At 42.5% G+C, this 18,944-nt stretch overlaps 1 protein-coding gene across 2 annotated transcripts; it reads left to right on the top strand.

Moving 5' to 3' along the window:
- Window positions 1–1,901: 1,901 nt before the first annotated feature.
- On the top strand, window positions 1,902–5,190 carry LOC145166265 (F-box/RNI-like superfamily protein). Of its 2 annotated transcripts, none has more exons than XM_079085206.1 (4): window positions 1,902–2,230; window positions 2,437–2,642; window positions 3,324–3,417; window positions 3,549–5,190. In XM_079085206.1, the coding sequence occupies exons 1-4, from the start codon at window positions 2,012–2,014 to the stop codon at window positions 5,004–5,006; spliced, it is 1,977 nt and encodes a 658-aa protein (XP_078941332.1). In that variant the 5' UTR covers window positions 1,902–2,011; the 3' UTR covers window positions 5,007–5,190. The 2 variants fall into 2 exon arrangements, with proteins under 2 accessions (XP_078941332.1, XP_078941333.1); XM_079085207.1 differs by having other exon boundaries at window positions 2,183–2,307.
- The last annotated feature ends 13,754 nt before the right edge of the window (window positions 5,191–18,944 follow it).

Below are 18,944 nucleotides of genomic sequence, written 5' to 3'. Positions count from 1 at the left end.
GTTCAAATGGATGTCAACCAATCACAAGACGCCATGCACCTAGAAACACATCTTTCATGTATGCAATGCATCCATGAGCTTCCATGATTAATCTCATGTATCTTTCATGATGATAGATGACCTTTAGCAGAGCCTAGAGCGCATTCTCTTCCTTGAGCACATTCATGGACACCCATTGATCAACCCAATACATTCTTCATGACAATGATTACATTTAGCTAAGTTTGGAGCGCATTCAGCTCCACCAACACATCCAATTGAATGTATTTAGTCATGTTTTAGAGACCCGGAACGCATTAGGCCAAATGCTCAACTCTAACCCAAATACTCAATCTTGATTCCAAAATTCTCAATCTTAATCCCAAATGTTGAAGTCACGGTGCTCAATATTTAACCACGTTAACAACTTTAGTCGATCAATTATCTTTAATATTATCAGTACGAATTTTTTTATCGGTATAATTTAGATAATTCATATACAATAATTGAATTCATACACAATAATTGGCTTATGACATTTATTCAACTATCCAAACATATCATTGGATATACAAGAAAAATTACCGAATAAATGTCAATGTCATAAGCAAATTATTATATATGAATTCAATTGTCATTATACCACTTGATGAGGCCATAGCGAGTTTTTAGGACATTGGCAAAAACGATTACAATTTTAATAAAAATGTTAACTTAAAAAAAAAAAGATTAGCTTAATTTTTTTTAATAATTGTAGTGGTATATTTAAGGGGTAATTACTAATCTAGCCAAATTAAGGAAGTGATTAGCAATTTTTAGCCAAAAATTAGTAAATGTCCAAATATAGCCCACGAAACCATAGGTTTCTATATTCGTCTACTGTTTCGCCAATTCGTCTACGTTTCGTGTTTTGTATAAATTTTTTTTTTCATTTCTAAGAAACAAAACCGTAGGTTTTTTAAAACCTACGGTTTCCTCTCAGTTTAGCTACGGTTTCCCAAACCGTAGCCTACGGTTTTGGGAAAAAAATATGTTTTTTTTTTTTTTTTTAAAAGTCTACTGTTTTGGGGTTTAATCTACTGTTTTGTCAAAAAAGCTACGGTTTTGGGGTTTAATCTACTGTTTTGTAAAAAAAAAAAATTCCGTACGGTTCATACGAAACCGTAGGTGTACAAGTTGACACTGCACAAACTGTGCATTGGGCACTTGTACACCGTAGGTTTCGTATGAAACCTACAGTTTTATATATATATTTTTTCGATTTTTTTCAAATAAAACTTAACCCCATATACAAAACATACTCCTAATCACAAACACGGTAAAATTTTGATGAAAAGTAGACAAACCTGGTTGTTCTTCGGGTGCTCAATTGAGAGAAAAAAGTAGCCAAACCAACAAAAAAATAGAAAAAAATGACCTAATCTGAAATTTTTTACATTATATACTTTGGACTCAGTGGCGGACGCAGACTGTTTTAGTAGGGGTGTCCCTTGTACTTCAAGCGGGTGCACCTAATAGAAAAAAAAAAAAAAATACACTGCGAGCCGGTAATTGAGCAGTGGCCCGGGACCCCAAATGTCCCACTAAGGTCCGCCACTGTTTGGACTAATAAATAAACGGACCCGTGAAACAGTAGCCCATTAGGGGAAAAGAGTAGTCTTAGGGGAAAAGAGGAGTCGACTGCGGAAAATAGTAGTCAACTGTAGGTTGACTACTCTATTGTGGGCTATTTTTGGCTAAGTGGTTTTTTTTTGCTATTTTTTGATAAGTAATTAAGGATTATTACTAGATTTGTATTTTCCCCTATATTTAATCCATAGTATTATCGTTTTGGGAATTAACAAAACAAACAAAGTAAAACAAAAAATAAGAAAATAGTCAAAATACACGCACACGCAATATATCTGGTTTTTTTCTTCAAAACATCTATATATGAAATCACTTTTTAGATCCGATGCAGTTATTGTCCTAAATCCCTTCCTCCCACCTGATTTTCAGCCGAAGATAAGGATCTGTGTGTGAGTGGCATAAAATGGCGGAATCCTCGAATCGGAGGGTGAAAGTGAAGAACAAATCGCCGGCGGAGCAGAACGGTGGAAAAATGTGTCTCGATCAACTCTCGTCGGAAGTCGTCGCCACAATAATGACGAAACTTGATGTATCTTCGATCTGCGCCATCTCCCTCACTTGCCAAAGCTTTCGCGTTTGCGCTCAAGAAATTTTCAAATTCCTCCCAAATTTCCACCTTCTCGTAATGAACTTCTATCCCATTAAATTGTAAAATAACTGTTATTTCGTTTATAGAAAAAGGAAATTGCAGCATTGATGGTAATATATTGATTCTGTTGATATACATAACGATAGAAACTTTTTTTTTTTTTTTAAATGATCTGCCTTTAATCTTCACTTTGATTGATTGATTGATTTTTTTTTTCGGGAACCAATATGTTTCCCCAGGAAATTGCACCCCCAATTGATCGTTTACGAGGGTTGTTGCTACCGAACGCTTCGCTTCGAAGCCTAAAACTAGACTGTAGGAGGCTGAATGAATCTTCGATCGATTATCTTCTTCAGCCTGGATTGCTTGAACTGTCGCTTCGGAATTGCTTCAAATTTAGCGGGAGGCTTCTTTCTGAGGTCGGAGCACGATGCAAACACCTAAGGTTGTTGTCTATTTCCTTAAGTCATCATGTATACGACTATGTTTGATTCCACAAAAATTAGGTTTCTCTGATCCGAAATATGTTTTTCTAGGTTTTCGCTATACGAACCTGTAATAATCCAAATATAGTTTGAATTATCGTCAATTATACGCAAATCCTTATTTCCCTCACACGAAAGAGGACTAATTCCATCTTCCAAACTGAAAGTAAAATCTTTCAGAATAATTTGATGAACACATTTTCTGGCAAATGGTTCACTGTAATCCCTCTCAATTCTCTATTACTTCCTCTATGTGTAACATAGATAGTTAGAGATGAGGTTTTTGATGTTCAATTTTTTTATTGTTCTTTCTTATTATAGCTGTTTAAATGACTTCCAAATTATATTTTACAACGGGATCCAGATTACTACTACCAAATCCCAAACAAAGAGGTTAATCCATGACTAAAAGATGTAGATTTTGACTTTTGAGATCATAAAACTAATTTTCTTTTTCAACATTTACATAAACTGTTTTGCCTTTTAGATAAGTTATCGTCAGATTAACTTCGTAAACAAACCACCAATATAATATAGACTCAAATTCATATGCTAGATCCTACAGAATCTAAACATGTTTATTGATAAAAAAATTTCAAGTTTACACAATTAATTAGCAGCATTAATAACATCCTCTCCAGGTCTCTGTATGTGAGTTCTATAGCTGATAATCGAGGACACTTACATGATGTTTGTGACCTAGAAGAGTTACTCAGGGGTTGCACTCAATTGGAAGTAAGGTTTCAAATTCATCACCAAAGTCACTTCTTAAATGCAATAAAAACATCACACTTATGGGACCATTAAGTTAGCTCCATTTTAATCAATATATTTATTTCCTTCAACTTTTATATTTCTTTTCTCAGGAACTTATTTTAATGTTTGATGTCTCAATATTTCGGCGTCCCGATTTCGCACGTGTATGGACTTTAGCTTCCACAAAACTCACTTACCTTCAAATCGGATACATAACTCAGTTAATGGTAACCGAGTTGCTAACCCCAACAACATCGCCACATCATCAACCAAATCATAACATTAACATCCCCCCTCCCATATTTCCAAACATCCATAAACTCTCCCTTTCAGTCGATTACATTTCCAACACCATGATCAACATAATCTCATCAGCTCTCATCCACTTAACCCATTTAGACCTTCGCGATCAACCCATTGTAGAACCCGGACTCACATTCGACCTTACAGACGAAGGCCTTCAGTTACTCGACAAACACGGAAGATTAAAACACCTCTCACTTATCCGTAGCCAAGAATTCAATCCAACTTTCTTCAGACGAGTTACAGATCAAGGCATTTTATTCATGGCTGACAGATGTACAAGCATCGAAGCGATATGTCTCGCGGGGTTCTGCCAGGTCACCGATACCGGTTTCAAAACTTTACTCCACGCGTGCAAAAACCTATACAAACTCAAAGTCTTCAACGGGACCCGCATGACCGATCTTGTTTTCCACGACATGTACGCCACTTCCCTCGCGTTGACTCTCGTGAGCTTAAGATGTTGTAACCTCTTAACGAATTCAGCCGTTTTACAATTAGCACTTAATACGGATCTCAGTGTGCTTGACTTTAGAGACTCTAGAAACATCGGTGATAAAGCGGTTGAATCCATTAGCAAACTTCCGAAGCTTAAAACTTTGTTGTTAGATGGAACAGATGTGAGCGACGTGGGTTTGTCGTATTTAAATAAAGGTGAAAATAGCACTTTGGTTAAGTTATCAATTAGAGGGTGTAAGAGGTTGACATGTAGGTGTATTTCTTCTCTTTTTAACAATGGGTCGAATCGGGGATTACGGGAGTTGGATTTGTCTAATTTACCGGATCTTACGAATGCGGGTGTGCTTTTGCTTGTGAAGAATCGGATTCCGCTTGTTGACCTAAGGATGCGACAGTGTCCGCTCATCGGTGACATGGCGGTGATGGCGTTGGCGTCGATGACGATGGCAGATGGTGACAGGTGGCATGGGAGTAGTTTGAGGTCGTTGGATATTTATAACTGTGGTGGGATTTCGAAGCTTGGTTTTCAGTGGTTGAAGAGACCGTATTTTCCTGGGTTGAGGTGGTTGGGGGTGGCGGCGGCTATGAATCATGAGCTGGTTGAGTCGTTGGGTTTGAATAGACCGTTTTTGCATTTGATGACACGTGGGGAAGAGCTTGGGACTGATAAGTGGGATAATTTGGATGATATTTATATGCATGATTATGAGGAGGTTGATGAACTTGAGCAGTGGATTTTTCAACAAGATGATGTTGATGTTGATGTTGATGATGATGATGACGTGGAAGATGAAAATGAAGTGTAGGATTCTAAAACTCTTGGTTTAAAAGACCCTGTATGTTTTAATTGGACTAATGTGTGGTAGTGTAGACTTGTAGTGTTGTTATATATTGTGTTTCAGTAGCCAGTGTATGTAATATGTAACAATGTAACATGTGTATGAAAACTGTTGCAGTTTGTTGGTCAATTAAATGTTTTCATTTTAGATGTGACCTCACTGTAAAAGACCTTGGTCTATGATTGTAGTTTATATCTTATTAGACTAGGAAACCTTTGTATCAGTTATGTATATTATCTAGTAGTCAGGGTAGTCATCTGTTAATATTTGTATCCACTATGTAACTATTTATAGTGATGACTAATGAGATTACGGAGATTCTTTGGCCAATTCTCTTATGGTATCTGAGAACGATATTTGACCCTCACAATCCTAGCAGCCTGAAAACGGAAACGCTCCCTTTTCTCATTAGAAAACCTCAGTACATATACAACACCAGGATCCAATCCAGAATGGAAGTTCCTCAAATTAAGGGATACCTAATCAATCATAATTATCTCTAAATATACAAAGATTATATACTAATAAATACAAAATATCTTCGATATCTAACACACCCCCACAGTCGAAACTGGAGGTGCACGTATGTTGAGACTGGCTCGGAAATCTTCAAAAAGAACTAATGGTAACCCTTTGGTAAAAATATCTGCAATCTGATGTCTAGATGGGATATGTAGCACACGAACTTGTCCTTTCGCCACCTTTTCTCTCACAAAATGTATGTCCAGCTCAATATGTTTCGTCCGTTGATGTTGAACTGGATTCCCGGTTAAATATATTGCACTTACATTGTCACAATAAACAATGGTAGCCTTCTGAATTGGACAATGTAGTTCCATTAACAAATTTCGCAGCCAACAAGATTCAGAAACTACATTGGCTACGCCCCTATACTCTGCCTCTGTGCTGGATAGAGACAATGTAGGTTGACGTTTAGCGGACCACGATAGCAAGTTATTGCCAAGATACACACAATACCCGGAGGTGGACCGCCTTGTATCAGGACATCCTCCCCAATCAGCGTCTGTGAAGGAGACAAGAGATGAACAGGAGGAGGGATAAATGTGTAAACCAAACTCCAAAGTCCCTTGAACATATCTGAGAATGCGTTTTAAAGCATTCATGTGTTCATTACGGGGATCATGCATGAATAAGCATACTTGTTGGACTGCATACGTGATATCAGGTCTAGTAAACGTTAGGTATTGAAGGGCTCCTGCCAAACTCCTATAATGAGACGGATCAACATATGGAGGGCTAGACGAGGCGCTAAGCTTGGGTTTGGTATCAACCGGTGTAGCAGTTGGTTTGCAAGTCGACATACCTGCACAGTCAATAATTTCAGCTGCATATTTCCGTTGAGATAAAAAAAGACCCTGTTGATGGCGGTGGACAGAAATTCCCAAGAAATAGCTTAATGGACCCAAATCTTTCATAGCAAATTCAGAATTGAGTTGTGAGATAATAGATGCCCGTAGATTATCAGATGATGTTGTTAGAATGATATCATCGACGTATATCAACAGGTATGCCATGTCTGCTCCATTCTTATAAATAAATAAGGAGTGATCTGACACACTGTGTACAAATCCCATTTTCTGAACATAATTGGCAAAGCGTGTATACCAAGCCCGTGGGGCTTGTTTGAGCCCATATAGGGACTTCTTCAATAGACAGACGTAATCTGGATGTGACTTGTCTCTAAACCCCAATGGTTGATGCATATAGATGGTCTCATTCAGTTCTCCATGTAAAAAAGCATTTTTTACATCTAATTGGTGAATAGACCAAGATTTGGATAAAGCAATACCCAGCACAGTTCTGATAGTCGCAGGCTTCACCACTGGACTAAATGTGTCCCCACAATCAATGCCAACTTGTTGTGTTTTTCCATCACCTACAAGACGGGCTTTATGCCTCTCAAGTGAACCGTCAGAACGCTCTTTATGAGCAAAAATCCACATAGACCTGATAATATTAACATTTGGTGGTCGTGGTACAAGTTCCCACGTCTTATTTTTCATTAGAGCATTAAACTCATCTTCCATAGCATGTTTCCAATTCACATCACGAAGGGCAATAAGAGGATTTTTTGGTAAAGGTGAACGAGAGACCGAAGTGGACATATTAAAGGGAATTTTGGGTTTAAAAATTCCATGTTGACTTCGTGTGACAGGTCGAGTAGATGGAGGAATTGGAGGTGTGAGAGGGATTTCCTGAGGTGAATTAGGAGGTGTAGGAGATGGTGAAACAGGTGGGGTACACGCTGGTGGAGAGTTGGTAGGCTGGAAAACACCAGGAGAAGATGAGACCATGTGTTCATCTTGATACACATATGGAGAAATGTCATCATCCAGAAATGAATAAGAATTAGATGATGTTCTATGAAGTGAAGAAAAAGGAAATTTGGTCTCATCAAACATGACACGTCTACTGACAATTATTTTGTTTGTTGACATATCAAAACACTTATAGCCACGTTGTGAGATCGGATGTCCCAGAAATACACATGGTGAAGACCTGGGTTGGAGTTTGTGAATGGTAGTAGATGGAAATAGAGGAAAACACAAGCAACCAAAAACCTTAAGTTCTAAATATGAGGGATCCTTTTGATAAAGGCATTTTAAGGGAGATTTATTATTTAGAATTTTGGTTGGCAAAATATTGTGTAAATATGTGGCATGTTGCAAGGCATGAGGCCAAAACGATGGTGGAATAGAAGCATGAGTTAACAGAGTTCTCACCACATTATTTAGTGTTCTCAGTTTACGTTCTGCTTTTCCATTCTGTGGTGATGTACGAGGACACGAGAACCGAAACACAATCCCATTTGTTTTACAAAACTCCATAAACAAAGAGTTATTGAACTCACCCCCGTTGTCACACTGTAAGGATTTTATTTTGCAAGTAAATTGTGTTTCAACAAAGGCATGAAAAGTTTTAAACACAGATATGACTTGGGATTTTTTGGCTAAAGGAAATGACCAGGTAAAGTTGGTAAAATCATCTACCATCACAAGGTAAAATCGATGACCCATGGAACTCACAACAGGTGAAGTCCAAATATCAGCATGAATAATATCAAATGGCATAACAGTGTATGAAGTAGATGAAACAAATGGTAATTTAACATTCTTCCCAGATTGACAAGAAGGACATAAACGTTTATTATCAAGAGCATTACACTGAATGTCATTATTTGATCTAAGAAATTGAAAATCTGGAGCTCCTGGATGGCCTAAGCGAGCATGCCATAGGCTTGGAGCGAAAGCAGAAAAAGCAGAATGAGGAGCAGCTCTAGTGGTGACCGGATAGAGTTCCTCTTGACTGTCACATCTCATTAGTTGGACTCCCGTCTGTAATTCCTTCACAGAAAAGCCCCATGGGTCAAATTCAACAGACACGTGATTATCATTGACAAATTTTCTTACAGAAACAAGATTTTTTACAATTTGGGGAACATGGAGGACGTTTTTCAAGGTGAACTGAGAATGAGGATGTTTAAGAGTAGAATGCCCATAACCATGAATTGGAACTAACTTGCCATTTCCAACAATGATATTTTGTTTGTTGCTCAAATTAAAATAAGATGTGAGATTACCTGTACCTGATGTCATATGGGAGGAAGCTCCTGTATCCATATACCAGTTAGGATCTGGTGGATTCAATCCCAGAGTGTACATTGCAGATTCAATGTCAGTGAGGGATGGTGGCTGCGGAGAGTTTGACTGAGATGTACCAGTAGCAGTGTATGCCTGTTGTGACTTTGGACCCTGACCAAGGACTCCTTGATGTGAGCTACTGTTTGGTCTCATCCATGGTGCAGTAGGGAACGAACACGGAGGGATGGACCATGTACCCCAAGGCCATGGCCATTGAGGTTGACGACTCATCTGTGAAGGGTACTGCGGGGAAGAGCCTCCACCTCTGTGATTGTTCCTTCCTCTTCCTCCACTTCTATTGTTTGAGCGTCCTCGACCACCCACATTATTGCCACCTCGTGAGGTATTTCGACGAGCTCCCTGTGATCCTCCTGCTTCTTGCCGAGACCCCTGTTTGTTACCAATGGGATGTGTGTCATCCCCATCTTTGTAAATAGCATGCATGGCAGTAGGGTTGGTTTGGCTTTTCTTTACTCCTGCTTCTTCAAGACACAACCGACGTCTCCTCCCCCTCCTTCAATCAATCGGTGACCCTCTTACTCCCTTGTATTACATTATCACGATCTCTTTCTCCCCTACTTCTTTAACAATCTCCATGGCCTCTCTTCATCTTGTCAGCTCTCTGACAGTACCCAATATCAAGAATTTCATCCCCATTGTCTTGGAGATGGAAAACGGACACTACACCTCCTGGGTAGAACTATTCAAAACCCATTGTCGTGCTTATGATGTTATCGACCACATCATTCTTTCCGAAGCAACTCCACTAAAACCTACAGAGAAAGAGAAAGACAAATGTGTAGCAGCGGATACAACACTATGGAAGAGACTTGATTCAATCGTTTTACATTGGATGTACAATAGATCCAATGGATCTACAGTACAATTTCCAATGATCTACCAATCACAATTCTCACCCCAAATACTACTGTAGAAAAAGCTTGGCAAGCTTTGGAAACCATCTTCACTGACAACAAACCCACAAGGGCTCTTTATCTAGAACAAAACTTTAAACCATCAAGCTGGATTCTTTTCCAAATATGTCAGCACAAGAACTAAAAAATCTCTCAGATCAACTTGCAAATGTTGATGCTCCTGTCACGGCTGTCACTAGTGATTGGTTGGTTCTACGACTCATCGCTGGTTTGAATGACAATTATGAAAATATTGCAACTCTCCTACAACAATCTACACCACTCCCTGAATTCTATACTACAAGGTCAAAATTAATTCCGGAGGAGACAAGAAAAGCCAACTAACACTCGGCGGCCACTGCTCTTACCATCGACAACACTGTGCCACTCCACCGCCGGTCACCATTATGGTTCCTGTCCAGGTACAATCACACGGTGCGAACGAAGAGATCCTAATCTGCAAAATCGGGCAGGGAACCATGGCTATTCTGATCACTATGATCGCAAATGCAACGCTATCAGGGGTGGTCGGGAGCGTGGTCACAGACGTAATTTCTCTAGCTACAATTACGGGACAACAACTTTCATCCACAACCCTGGATGAATTGGACTTCACCACCTGTTCCATATCCAACTTTACCCACAAACCGCCCCCACACCGTGGCACACCACCAACAGGGATCATCGGTGCATTGCCTTGTTAGACATATATCGCTTCAGACTATTCATACACGCCCACCAACATTGAACAGGCAATGCACATCATGACTCTAAATCCAGACCAACAATGGTATCTTGACTCAGGAGACACCAATCACATGTCCAACACTACAAGTAACATCTCAAATTATGTTAATAATAGCATATGAAACCATATAGTTGTTGGTAACAGTTTCCAAATACCAATCCATGGCACCGGTCATACAACCCTTAAATCACCGTATCCACATTTAAAACTCAACAATATTCTTCATGCACTAAAACTTATCAAAAACCTACTATCTGTCCGTCGTCTTACCACAAATAACCTGATTTCTATTGAATTTGACCATTTTGGTTTTCTTGTGAAGGATTACCGGACGCGGATTCCTATCCTCTGACAACACCGGAGAGCTTTATCCACTTTCCTTGCCATCCACCTTAGTTACCAGTCCTTCTACCTTCATTGCTTTATCCCAAGATCTATGACGTCATTGTTTGGGTCACCCAAGATCTTCATTATTACGTGTTTTAAATAAACATAATTCTATTTCTATTTCCAAGTTTTCTAATAAACGTTTATGTAACATCCTTAAAAATACGATCCAAAAATTTCTTTTTAAATCATTAATAAAAGCATAGTTATCAATCATTACATTCATAAACAAAAGTGTTATATCCAATCAGAGTAAAATCCCAAAACATATTCTTTTTATATCAGAGTAAAACATCCCAGGCTAAACAAATACGGTGTGTGTCATGCGATCACCCCGAGCTCCTCCCTCCGTTACCGGAAGTACCTGAAACCAAAACTGAAAACCGTAAGCACGAAGTTTAGTGAGTTTCCCAACCTACCACATACCACACATATCCACATACTGCAAACACTGGGCCTCGCCCGCTACATCGGGCCCCGCCCGACCCCAGGCCCTGCCTGGCTTCGAGCCCCGCTCGGTATACAGATCTGTTTCTCTTAGGCCCCGCCTGTCTCTGGGCCTCGCCCTCTAAACACATACAAACACATAACATAGCACATAACAAATAGCTAAACATACTCTACTATACTCCTGTTCTAAGGCCTCGCCTAACTTGGGCCTCGCCCCTGTCCTGTTACTGATGAGTCGTGGAACCCCGTCCACGCTCCTGCTAATAGTGAGATACGGGCCCCCACCCACACTCACCTCCCTCCTAACTCGGGCCTCGCCCCTGCTCTGCTACTAATGAGATACGGAACCCCGTCCATACTCGGATAGTGATGAGATACGGGACCTCGCCCACACTCACCTCCCTACCAGGCACATACAAGTATCACACAGACAACAAGTATAACTAGCATACTACATTCCTCGAGTCTCGCCCGGCATCAGATCGTAATCCGAACATATATCATAATAATGCCTAGGGCTAACCCCTGGGTCTTCCTACTATACACAAACATAATGGGCCGGCATTGTGGCCGTAGACCCATGCACACAGTGAGGAGACTCACCTCACACCGCTGAACCCTGCTGATACTCCTCTGGCTGCTGACTGACAATTCCCGAACTGCTGACCCTTCGGCTTCCCGACTACCAATACCAAACATCACTTAGTCCAAAACAATAACCCTTCCGGGGTAAAATGACCATTCTACCCCTAAACCAACTTGGTCCATATCTAAGGCCCAAAACTAAGGCCCAACACTATGTAGGCTTCCCAAGCCCACTAGTGGCCCACTAATGGCCCAATTTGCTAAATTGGGCCCATTCCCTCTATTGGGCCTTACTCTAAGCCCAACTATTTCCTTGGCCCATATTATCTGACTACTGATGGCCCACTAAGGCCCAAGAACCCAAAGCATGGTCCAAACCGAGGCCCAATAACACATGGCCCATACAGACAGATTACGCGGGGCGTACATCTGCATACGCTAAGCATACATGCCCAATGGTGAGTACGCTGGGCGTACCTGCACGTACGCTCAGCGTAACCCCCCTGTTAAGTCCTTTTTCCATTAAGTGCTTATTCCTCCACTCCAGAGGCTACAATTACATATCCTGGTCCTTTTCCATGTCTTAATTCATAAAGTCACTGACTTTGTGACTTAACTTGGCCCACACAAGTCCAAACTCCCAAAATGACCTTCTTTTTCCATAAAGAGGGCTAGATCTCATGCATGAACTCATTAAGACGTCCAAGATGGAGACTTTATTGCTTATGGGACCTTTTTAGCTCTGAGGGTAGCAACCCTAAGCTCAAACACTAGCTTTCATCATAAAGGTCCATTCTTTGGACCTAAAAAGGGCCAAAGCTCCATAGACCTAGATCTAAACTTCTATAAGGAAAGATGGAAGCTTTGTACCTTCTGAGGTTTGTAACTGAGCTGGAGAACTTGGATCTAAAAGCTCCTCCTTAATCAATGAGACTCCAAGATGATCACTCCTCTCCAAGAACACTAATATGCACTCCAAAATGGCCTTACAAGCTCTAAGAACACTCAAGAGGGTTTAGGGTTTCGTAGCAGCTCTTTAGGGTGGAATGGATGCTGAATATTGAGGGTATAATGTTCTTTATATAGTGGTACACCCTAAATTTAGGGTTTCTGGACTCTGGACGTACGCTGGGCATACATCCTGTACGCTGGGCGTACGCCAAAGGCACCCGCGACCATTTCCCTTTATACGTTGGGCGTAACCCAGCTTACGCTGGGCGTACGCACGTACCTTCCACTTTGCATGCATTGTCCTTCTTGCCAACTTCTTCCATTAAGGGACCATTAATGTCAATAACTTCAAAGTGCTATAACTCCTTCACTCTAAGTCCGTTTCCGACGAACTTTATATCCATGAAAAGGTGGTGAGAATCCCTACGCTTCTAGAAACATATCCCGGCCGAAACCTCCTCGCCTAAAACTCAAAGCCCATAAAATACTGAAACGCCCCTAATCTCGGGCTCTGAAATCCATAAACGAATACTTTCAGAACAGGGCATTACAACTCTCCCCCACTTAAACTAGACTTCGTCCTCGAAGTGCGCTATGACCACTATCCTGTAATGTACTTACCAATTCCTTCCCGAAGCATGCATCACCTGCTGGGTCCGATCCCCGAAGAACCACTTCCATTGACCTTCCGCCCGGTCATCCTGACAGGACTAATCCTTGCCGATACGACCTCGAGAGCACTCTAATCACCAACCATCCTGAGAACATGGCTCTTATCCAACTGACCTTCCTTTCGGTACTCCCCGAGTACCCATGTTGGACATCCTAGGGGTTCACCCCTTTTCCTTGCGCGTCTACTGGCCTTCCCAAGGCAAATTTACCTAACAACTACCTTCTCTATTTCTGTGAAGGACATACCTTTGCTGTAACTACACCTCCATCCATTCCCAGTGCTGGTCACTTCACTGACACCCACTGAATGCTTCCTCTTACTATGTTCTGGTGCTGACATCCTATCCCAACGAATAGATCAGATAATCCTTCGAGTAAAAGATTCATCCCTGCAACGGTTAGACTCATACGAGAGATGCGCAACAGGGTCAAACCCTTCCCTCTGAGATTATTTAACCCTGCTGTGAGAGGCGTAGCACTTCTCGGTCAACTAGCTGTCCCACGACAACTTCTCTTATCATTACTGCCCCTGACTGAAGGCTCTTCTGTCTCTTATCCGCCTTCCGGATGAACCGAGACCACCCTGGTCCCCAACTATTCTACCATTAACTGTGTTACCGGACTCCCACCGGTTACCGAACCTAAGCTCAATCGCTCAGTCGCTCTCAGCGACTCCCGAAGGAAACTTCGACTATCTAAACTGTTCCATCTAACCTGCCACTCTGGCTCTACAAGTCCTGGGATCCTCGATCCTCTATCTTGACCCTAAGGTCTCTACCAGGTCCCACCTGCACTGCTACCAACATACGGGCCTCGCCCACGGGTCTCACCCACTATATCTTGGAGCGGCCTCTCCCAAGGTCTCACCTCTCTAGGGCTATGCAGGCCAACTCCATACTATATCTCAACGAGCTATCCTTTCCTGATTTCTATCCTGCTAACTAGGAGACACGGGCCTCGCCTAAACTATGCTAACTAGGAGATACGGGCCCTCGCCCACACTCCTCCGACTTAGGAGATACGAGCCTTCGCCCATACTCCTCTAACTGGCTACTAACGAATGTTGCGGCTATCCCGCAGTCTTACCACACTCTCCATGATGTCTCTGCCACTGACTACTAATCCGGAAGCATCCCATGCCAGACGTTCGCATAATCTATATCCCGACTCACTTGAGTTCTGCTGGCGATCCTCCGACCTGGTTTCCCAAACCAACCCTCAGCTAACATGATTATACAAACTCAACGTTGGGAAGTTTCCCAAACTCCCAACTCATGCACTCCTCTACCTACACAGCCCCTCGGAGTGTTTTCCCTTTCTTCTCGAAGGTCACTAACTCCTCCAGATTTAGCATGCTACTGCTCCTGAATACTTGGAGGGTTCTCCCCCACTTTGATCCTGCTACATACTTACAACTCACAGCTTGGAAAGGATTCCTGATCCTTCCTATTATCCCATGACAAGTCTTTTAATAATCCGACGCTTACTGCTGCTAGTGATCCAAAACTCACTAGCATCAAATCCGAACCGCTCTTGAAGACTAACAGAACACTTCCCGAACCCCACTCACACCTGTTACAGTGACTACATCCTGAGAACCGGTTCAAAAGGGGTACCACTATGATCTATCGCCCGAAAATCCATGGTATGCAGATGACATATGATCCGAACACGAACAAAAATAAAATTCTAACATACATTCACTAACGTAGATGCAGTACTATAACGATATAATCATGAATAAAAATGACAGGAAGGAAAAAGGTACACACCTGCAACGTCCGGTGCTGCACGCGTCTCCACTGTAGACAGCTGAAAAGCCCTGCTCCCCACCGCAGGCGCCTCTGCTCGGCCCTGACGGCCATCGGTGATCCTCATGGTTACAGGGGCAAGTGCCATCACCTGTCCTGCTGGAAGCAAACTCGGACACTGGGCCTTCTTGTGGCCCCTTTGACTGCAATGGAAACATATCAGGTTTGATCCCTGAGTGGTGGTAGCAGTGCAATCCCTGCTGAAATGACCAGTCTGGCCGCACTTGAAGCAGCCCGATTCCCCACCACTGCTACTCCTGCATGCACCCTCATGCGTCCTGCCACACTTGCCACAACGACTGCGGTCCTGATAATCCCTCGATCTCACATCCGATCCCTTGGGTCTCTTGCCTGAACCTGCAACTACCTGAACCTCCTCTGACTTCCTCTTCCTGAGGTGCTCCAGATCGATCTCCCTCTCCCTGGATCGAGCAATCATATCCTCCAGCGTCTTGCAGCTGTACCTGCTCACAAACTCCCTGATGTCACTCCTCAGCATCTCGTGATATCGGGCCTTTTTCATCTCCTCGTCTGCGACATACTGCAGAACAAGAAGAGCCCTCTCCCTGAACTTGGCGGTGATCTCCGTCACTGACTCTGTTGTCTGCCGCAAATCCTGAAACTCTCGTGCTAACTGTTGCACCTCAATCACTGGTGCAAACTCGGCCCTGAACCTGGTCGAGAAGTCACTCCATGTCATCGCGTCCAACGTGGCATCATCCCCAATAGCATGACCAACCTCCTCCCACCAATCCCGTGCTCTGTCCTTCAGAAGACAGGAGGCAAGTCGGACCTTGTCCCCCTCGGGACATCGGCTCGTACGGAAAGCGTTGGCGACATCGGCCAACCACCTGCTGCTAGCGATGGGGTCCTTGGTGTTGGATTAATGTCTAAGTCCATAACTATATTTGGTATGTACTTGACCCGACCCGGCATGGTCCATTTGGGTTGCACTTCACCGGCACAATTTATATGGATAGTCTTTTGAGAATAGTATATTTATGATTTATATTAATATATTATGAGTTCTAATATATTAATATGGAATCATATTATTTAATTAGTATTGATCAAGAATTAATTTAGAATTAATTAAGTGATAAAAAAGAACTAATTAAATATGGACTCTTATATATATGGAATGGGCCAAGTTCATTTAGGTTGGGCTAAGCTTTCATGGATGGTCCATGGAGCTTTTAACCCATGGATCCTATGTAAATGAAAGGTCATGGGTATTAGGGTTTACATGGATGTAACCCTAATCCTCCATAATATATAAAGGGGTCCTTGGCTCACAAAATTGACAAGTGTGTGAAAATAAGAGTGGGCCGATTTTAGTGTGCATACATATTCTCTCAAGTTCTTCCAAGGTGTTTTGGTGATTTGTGATTCCATTTGAGGCTTCCACACTATTGGGGCTAAGCTCTTAAAGCTTGAAGACATCAAGCTACATCAAAAGGTATGTCATCTAACTAGAACTTTGTAGTATAGGTGCTTCATAATATGCTAGTTAGGATGAAACCTTGGAATAGTTAATATTTGCATGTATAATAGAGAAAACATAGATCCAAGGTTTATAGGGTTGCATGTACACCATAGGAGTGTTAGAATGCTCAAAACCCAACACTTGGCCCCATGGTAATCCGGAGCTCCACAAGCTCTAAACTCTTGGAAAGTCAGCGAACGCGCCCCCATCATGGCCATTATCTCAGTACGAAAAGCTCCCAACTTCTCATTCAGAAGCTCCAAAACACCCTCCTTGACCGAACCAAAGATCACAGGAGTCTGGTCTAGAATACTGCGCGAAACCTCAGCTGAAATAAACTCTCTCGTCCGCTCCTCGAGCTGCTCGGCTCCTAAACCTAAGCCTGATCCCTCTCCGGTGCCTGATCTGCCCACTGGTCTCTCACGCAACGTCACCATTCTGAAAACATACCATAACAACCATCAAAATACACATCACTACCGAGGGACCACACATGCACTACAAGTTCCCTGGTTTTATCTCGGCCCTTCTTGAATCGAGTACAGATCCTCTGCTTTCAGTAGTATGGGCCCCTACTACCTTCCACATCTATCCGTACTTTCCTCAAGAATTGCATTGACTCCACCAAGTCCCTTACTACTACTATTGCTCCCAACACTACCCTCATCCTAGGCTTGCCCTAGGCTAACCTCCAACCCGCACCCAATCCTCAGCTACTGAAGGTATCCTCGTAATGCCAATTAGCCACTACCTGAATACCATCACATATGACGAGGCTCAGATAATCCTTCGAGTAAAGGACTCGTCCCTACAACGGTTAGACTCAGACGAGAGCTGCGCAATAGGGCCAAATCCAGAACTCTGAGATTATTCAACCCTGATCGCATGTGACTTAACGTGTTCACCTAATGGCTAACTCCCATCACTCAGAGTCCCACAAAGCACAAAGCAAGTAGCATTCAGACAAAAGGAAAATCTAACCACATAATCCAATCATACTGCTATATTCCCTACTCAGGAGTCTGTGCTAACATGCAACACATAAAGCTCATACACATTTAACAGGTACATAAGGCATCCTCCTAGATCCTTAGTCCTAATCTAGCATGCAGTTCTAACATAGCATAACACAAACTTGTATGGGTAATTTGGGAGAACTTACTTGAACTCGACTGATTGCATGCACCACACCCTTTTCTCTTTTTCTCTTTTTAAACCTCTTTTATAAAATGATTTTACTTTTGAAAATTTTCATACTAAGTCCTGAATTTGAGTTCAGACACACCCGAGAGTGTATCCGAATCCCTCAAACCAAGGCTCTGATACCAACTTGTAACATCCTTAAAAATACGATCCAAAAATTTCTTTTTAAATCATTAATAAAAGCATAGTTATCAACCATTACATTCATAAACAAAAGTGTTATATCCAATCAGAGTAAAATCCCAAAACATATTCTTTTTATATCAGAGTAAAACATCCCAGGCTAAACAAATACGGTGTGTGCCATGCAATCACCCCGAGCTCCTCCCTCTGTTACCGGAAGTACCTGAGACCAAAACTGAAAACCGTAAGAATGAAGCTTAGTGAGTTCCCCAACCTACCACATACCACACATATCGACATACTGCAAACACTGGGCCTCGCCCGCAACATCGGGCCCCGCCCGACCCAGCCTGGCTTCGAGCCCCGCTCGGTATACAAGTCTGTTTCTCTTAGGCCCCGCCTGTCTCTGGGCCTCGCCCTCTAAACACATACAAACATATAACATAACACATAACAAATAGCTAAACATACTCTACTATGCTCCTGTTCTAAGGCCTCGCCTAACTTGGGCCTCGCCCCTGTCCTGTTACTGATGAGTCGTGGAACCCCGTCCACGCTCCTGCTGAGAGTGAGATACGGGCCCCCGCCCACACTCACCTCCCTCCTAACTCGGGCCTCGCCCCTGCTCTGCTACTAATGAGATACGAAACCCCGTCCATACTCGGATAGTGATGACATACGGGACCTCGCCCACACTCACCTCCCTACCAGGAACATACAAGTATCACACAGACAACAAGTATAACTAGCATACTACATTCCTCGGGTCTCGCCCGACAACGGATCGTAATCCGGAACATATATCATAATAATGCCTACGGCTAACCCCCGAGTCTTCCTACTATACACAAACATAATGGGCCGACATTGTGGCCGTTGACCCATGTACACAGTGAGGAGACTCACCTCACAC

This window comes from Lactuca virosa, chromosome 3 (assembly GCF_052849685.1).
Source record: "Lactuca virosa cultivar CGN04683 chromosome 3, Lactuca_virosa_CGN04683_v6, whole genome shotgun sequence".
In the NCBI taxonomy this organism is placed as follows: domain Eukaryota; kingdom Viridiplantae; phylum Streptophyta; class Magnoliopsida; order Asterales; family Asteraceae; genus Lactuca; species Lactuca virosa.
This window is presented reverse-complemented; position numbering and strand designations above follow the sequence as displayed.

Coding starts and splice junctions, on each gene's coding strand:
- LOC145166265 (XM_079085206.1), top strand. CDS start 2,012: ATGGCGGAATCCTCGAATCGGAGGGTGAAAGTGAAGAACAAATCGCCG. Junction 2,231..2,436: donor TCCCAAATTTCCACCTTCTC/GTAATGAACTTC, acceptor ATGTTTCCCCAG/GAAATTGCACCCCCAATTGA. Junction 3,418..3,548: donor GGGGTTGCACTCAATTGGAA/GTAAGGTTTCAA, acceptor TTCTTTTCTCAG/GAACTTATTTTAATGTTTGA.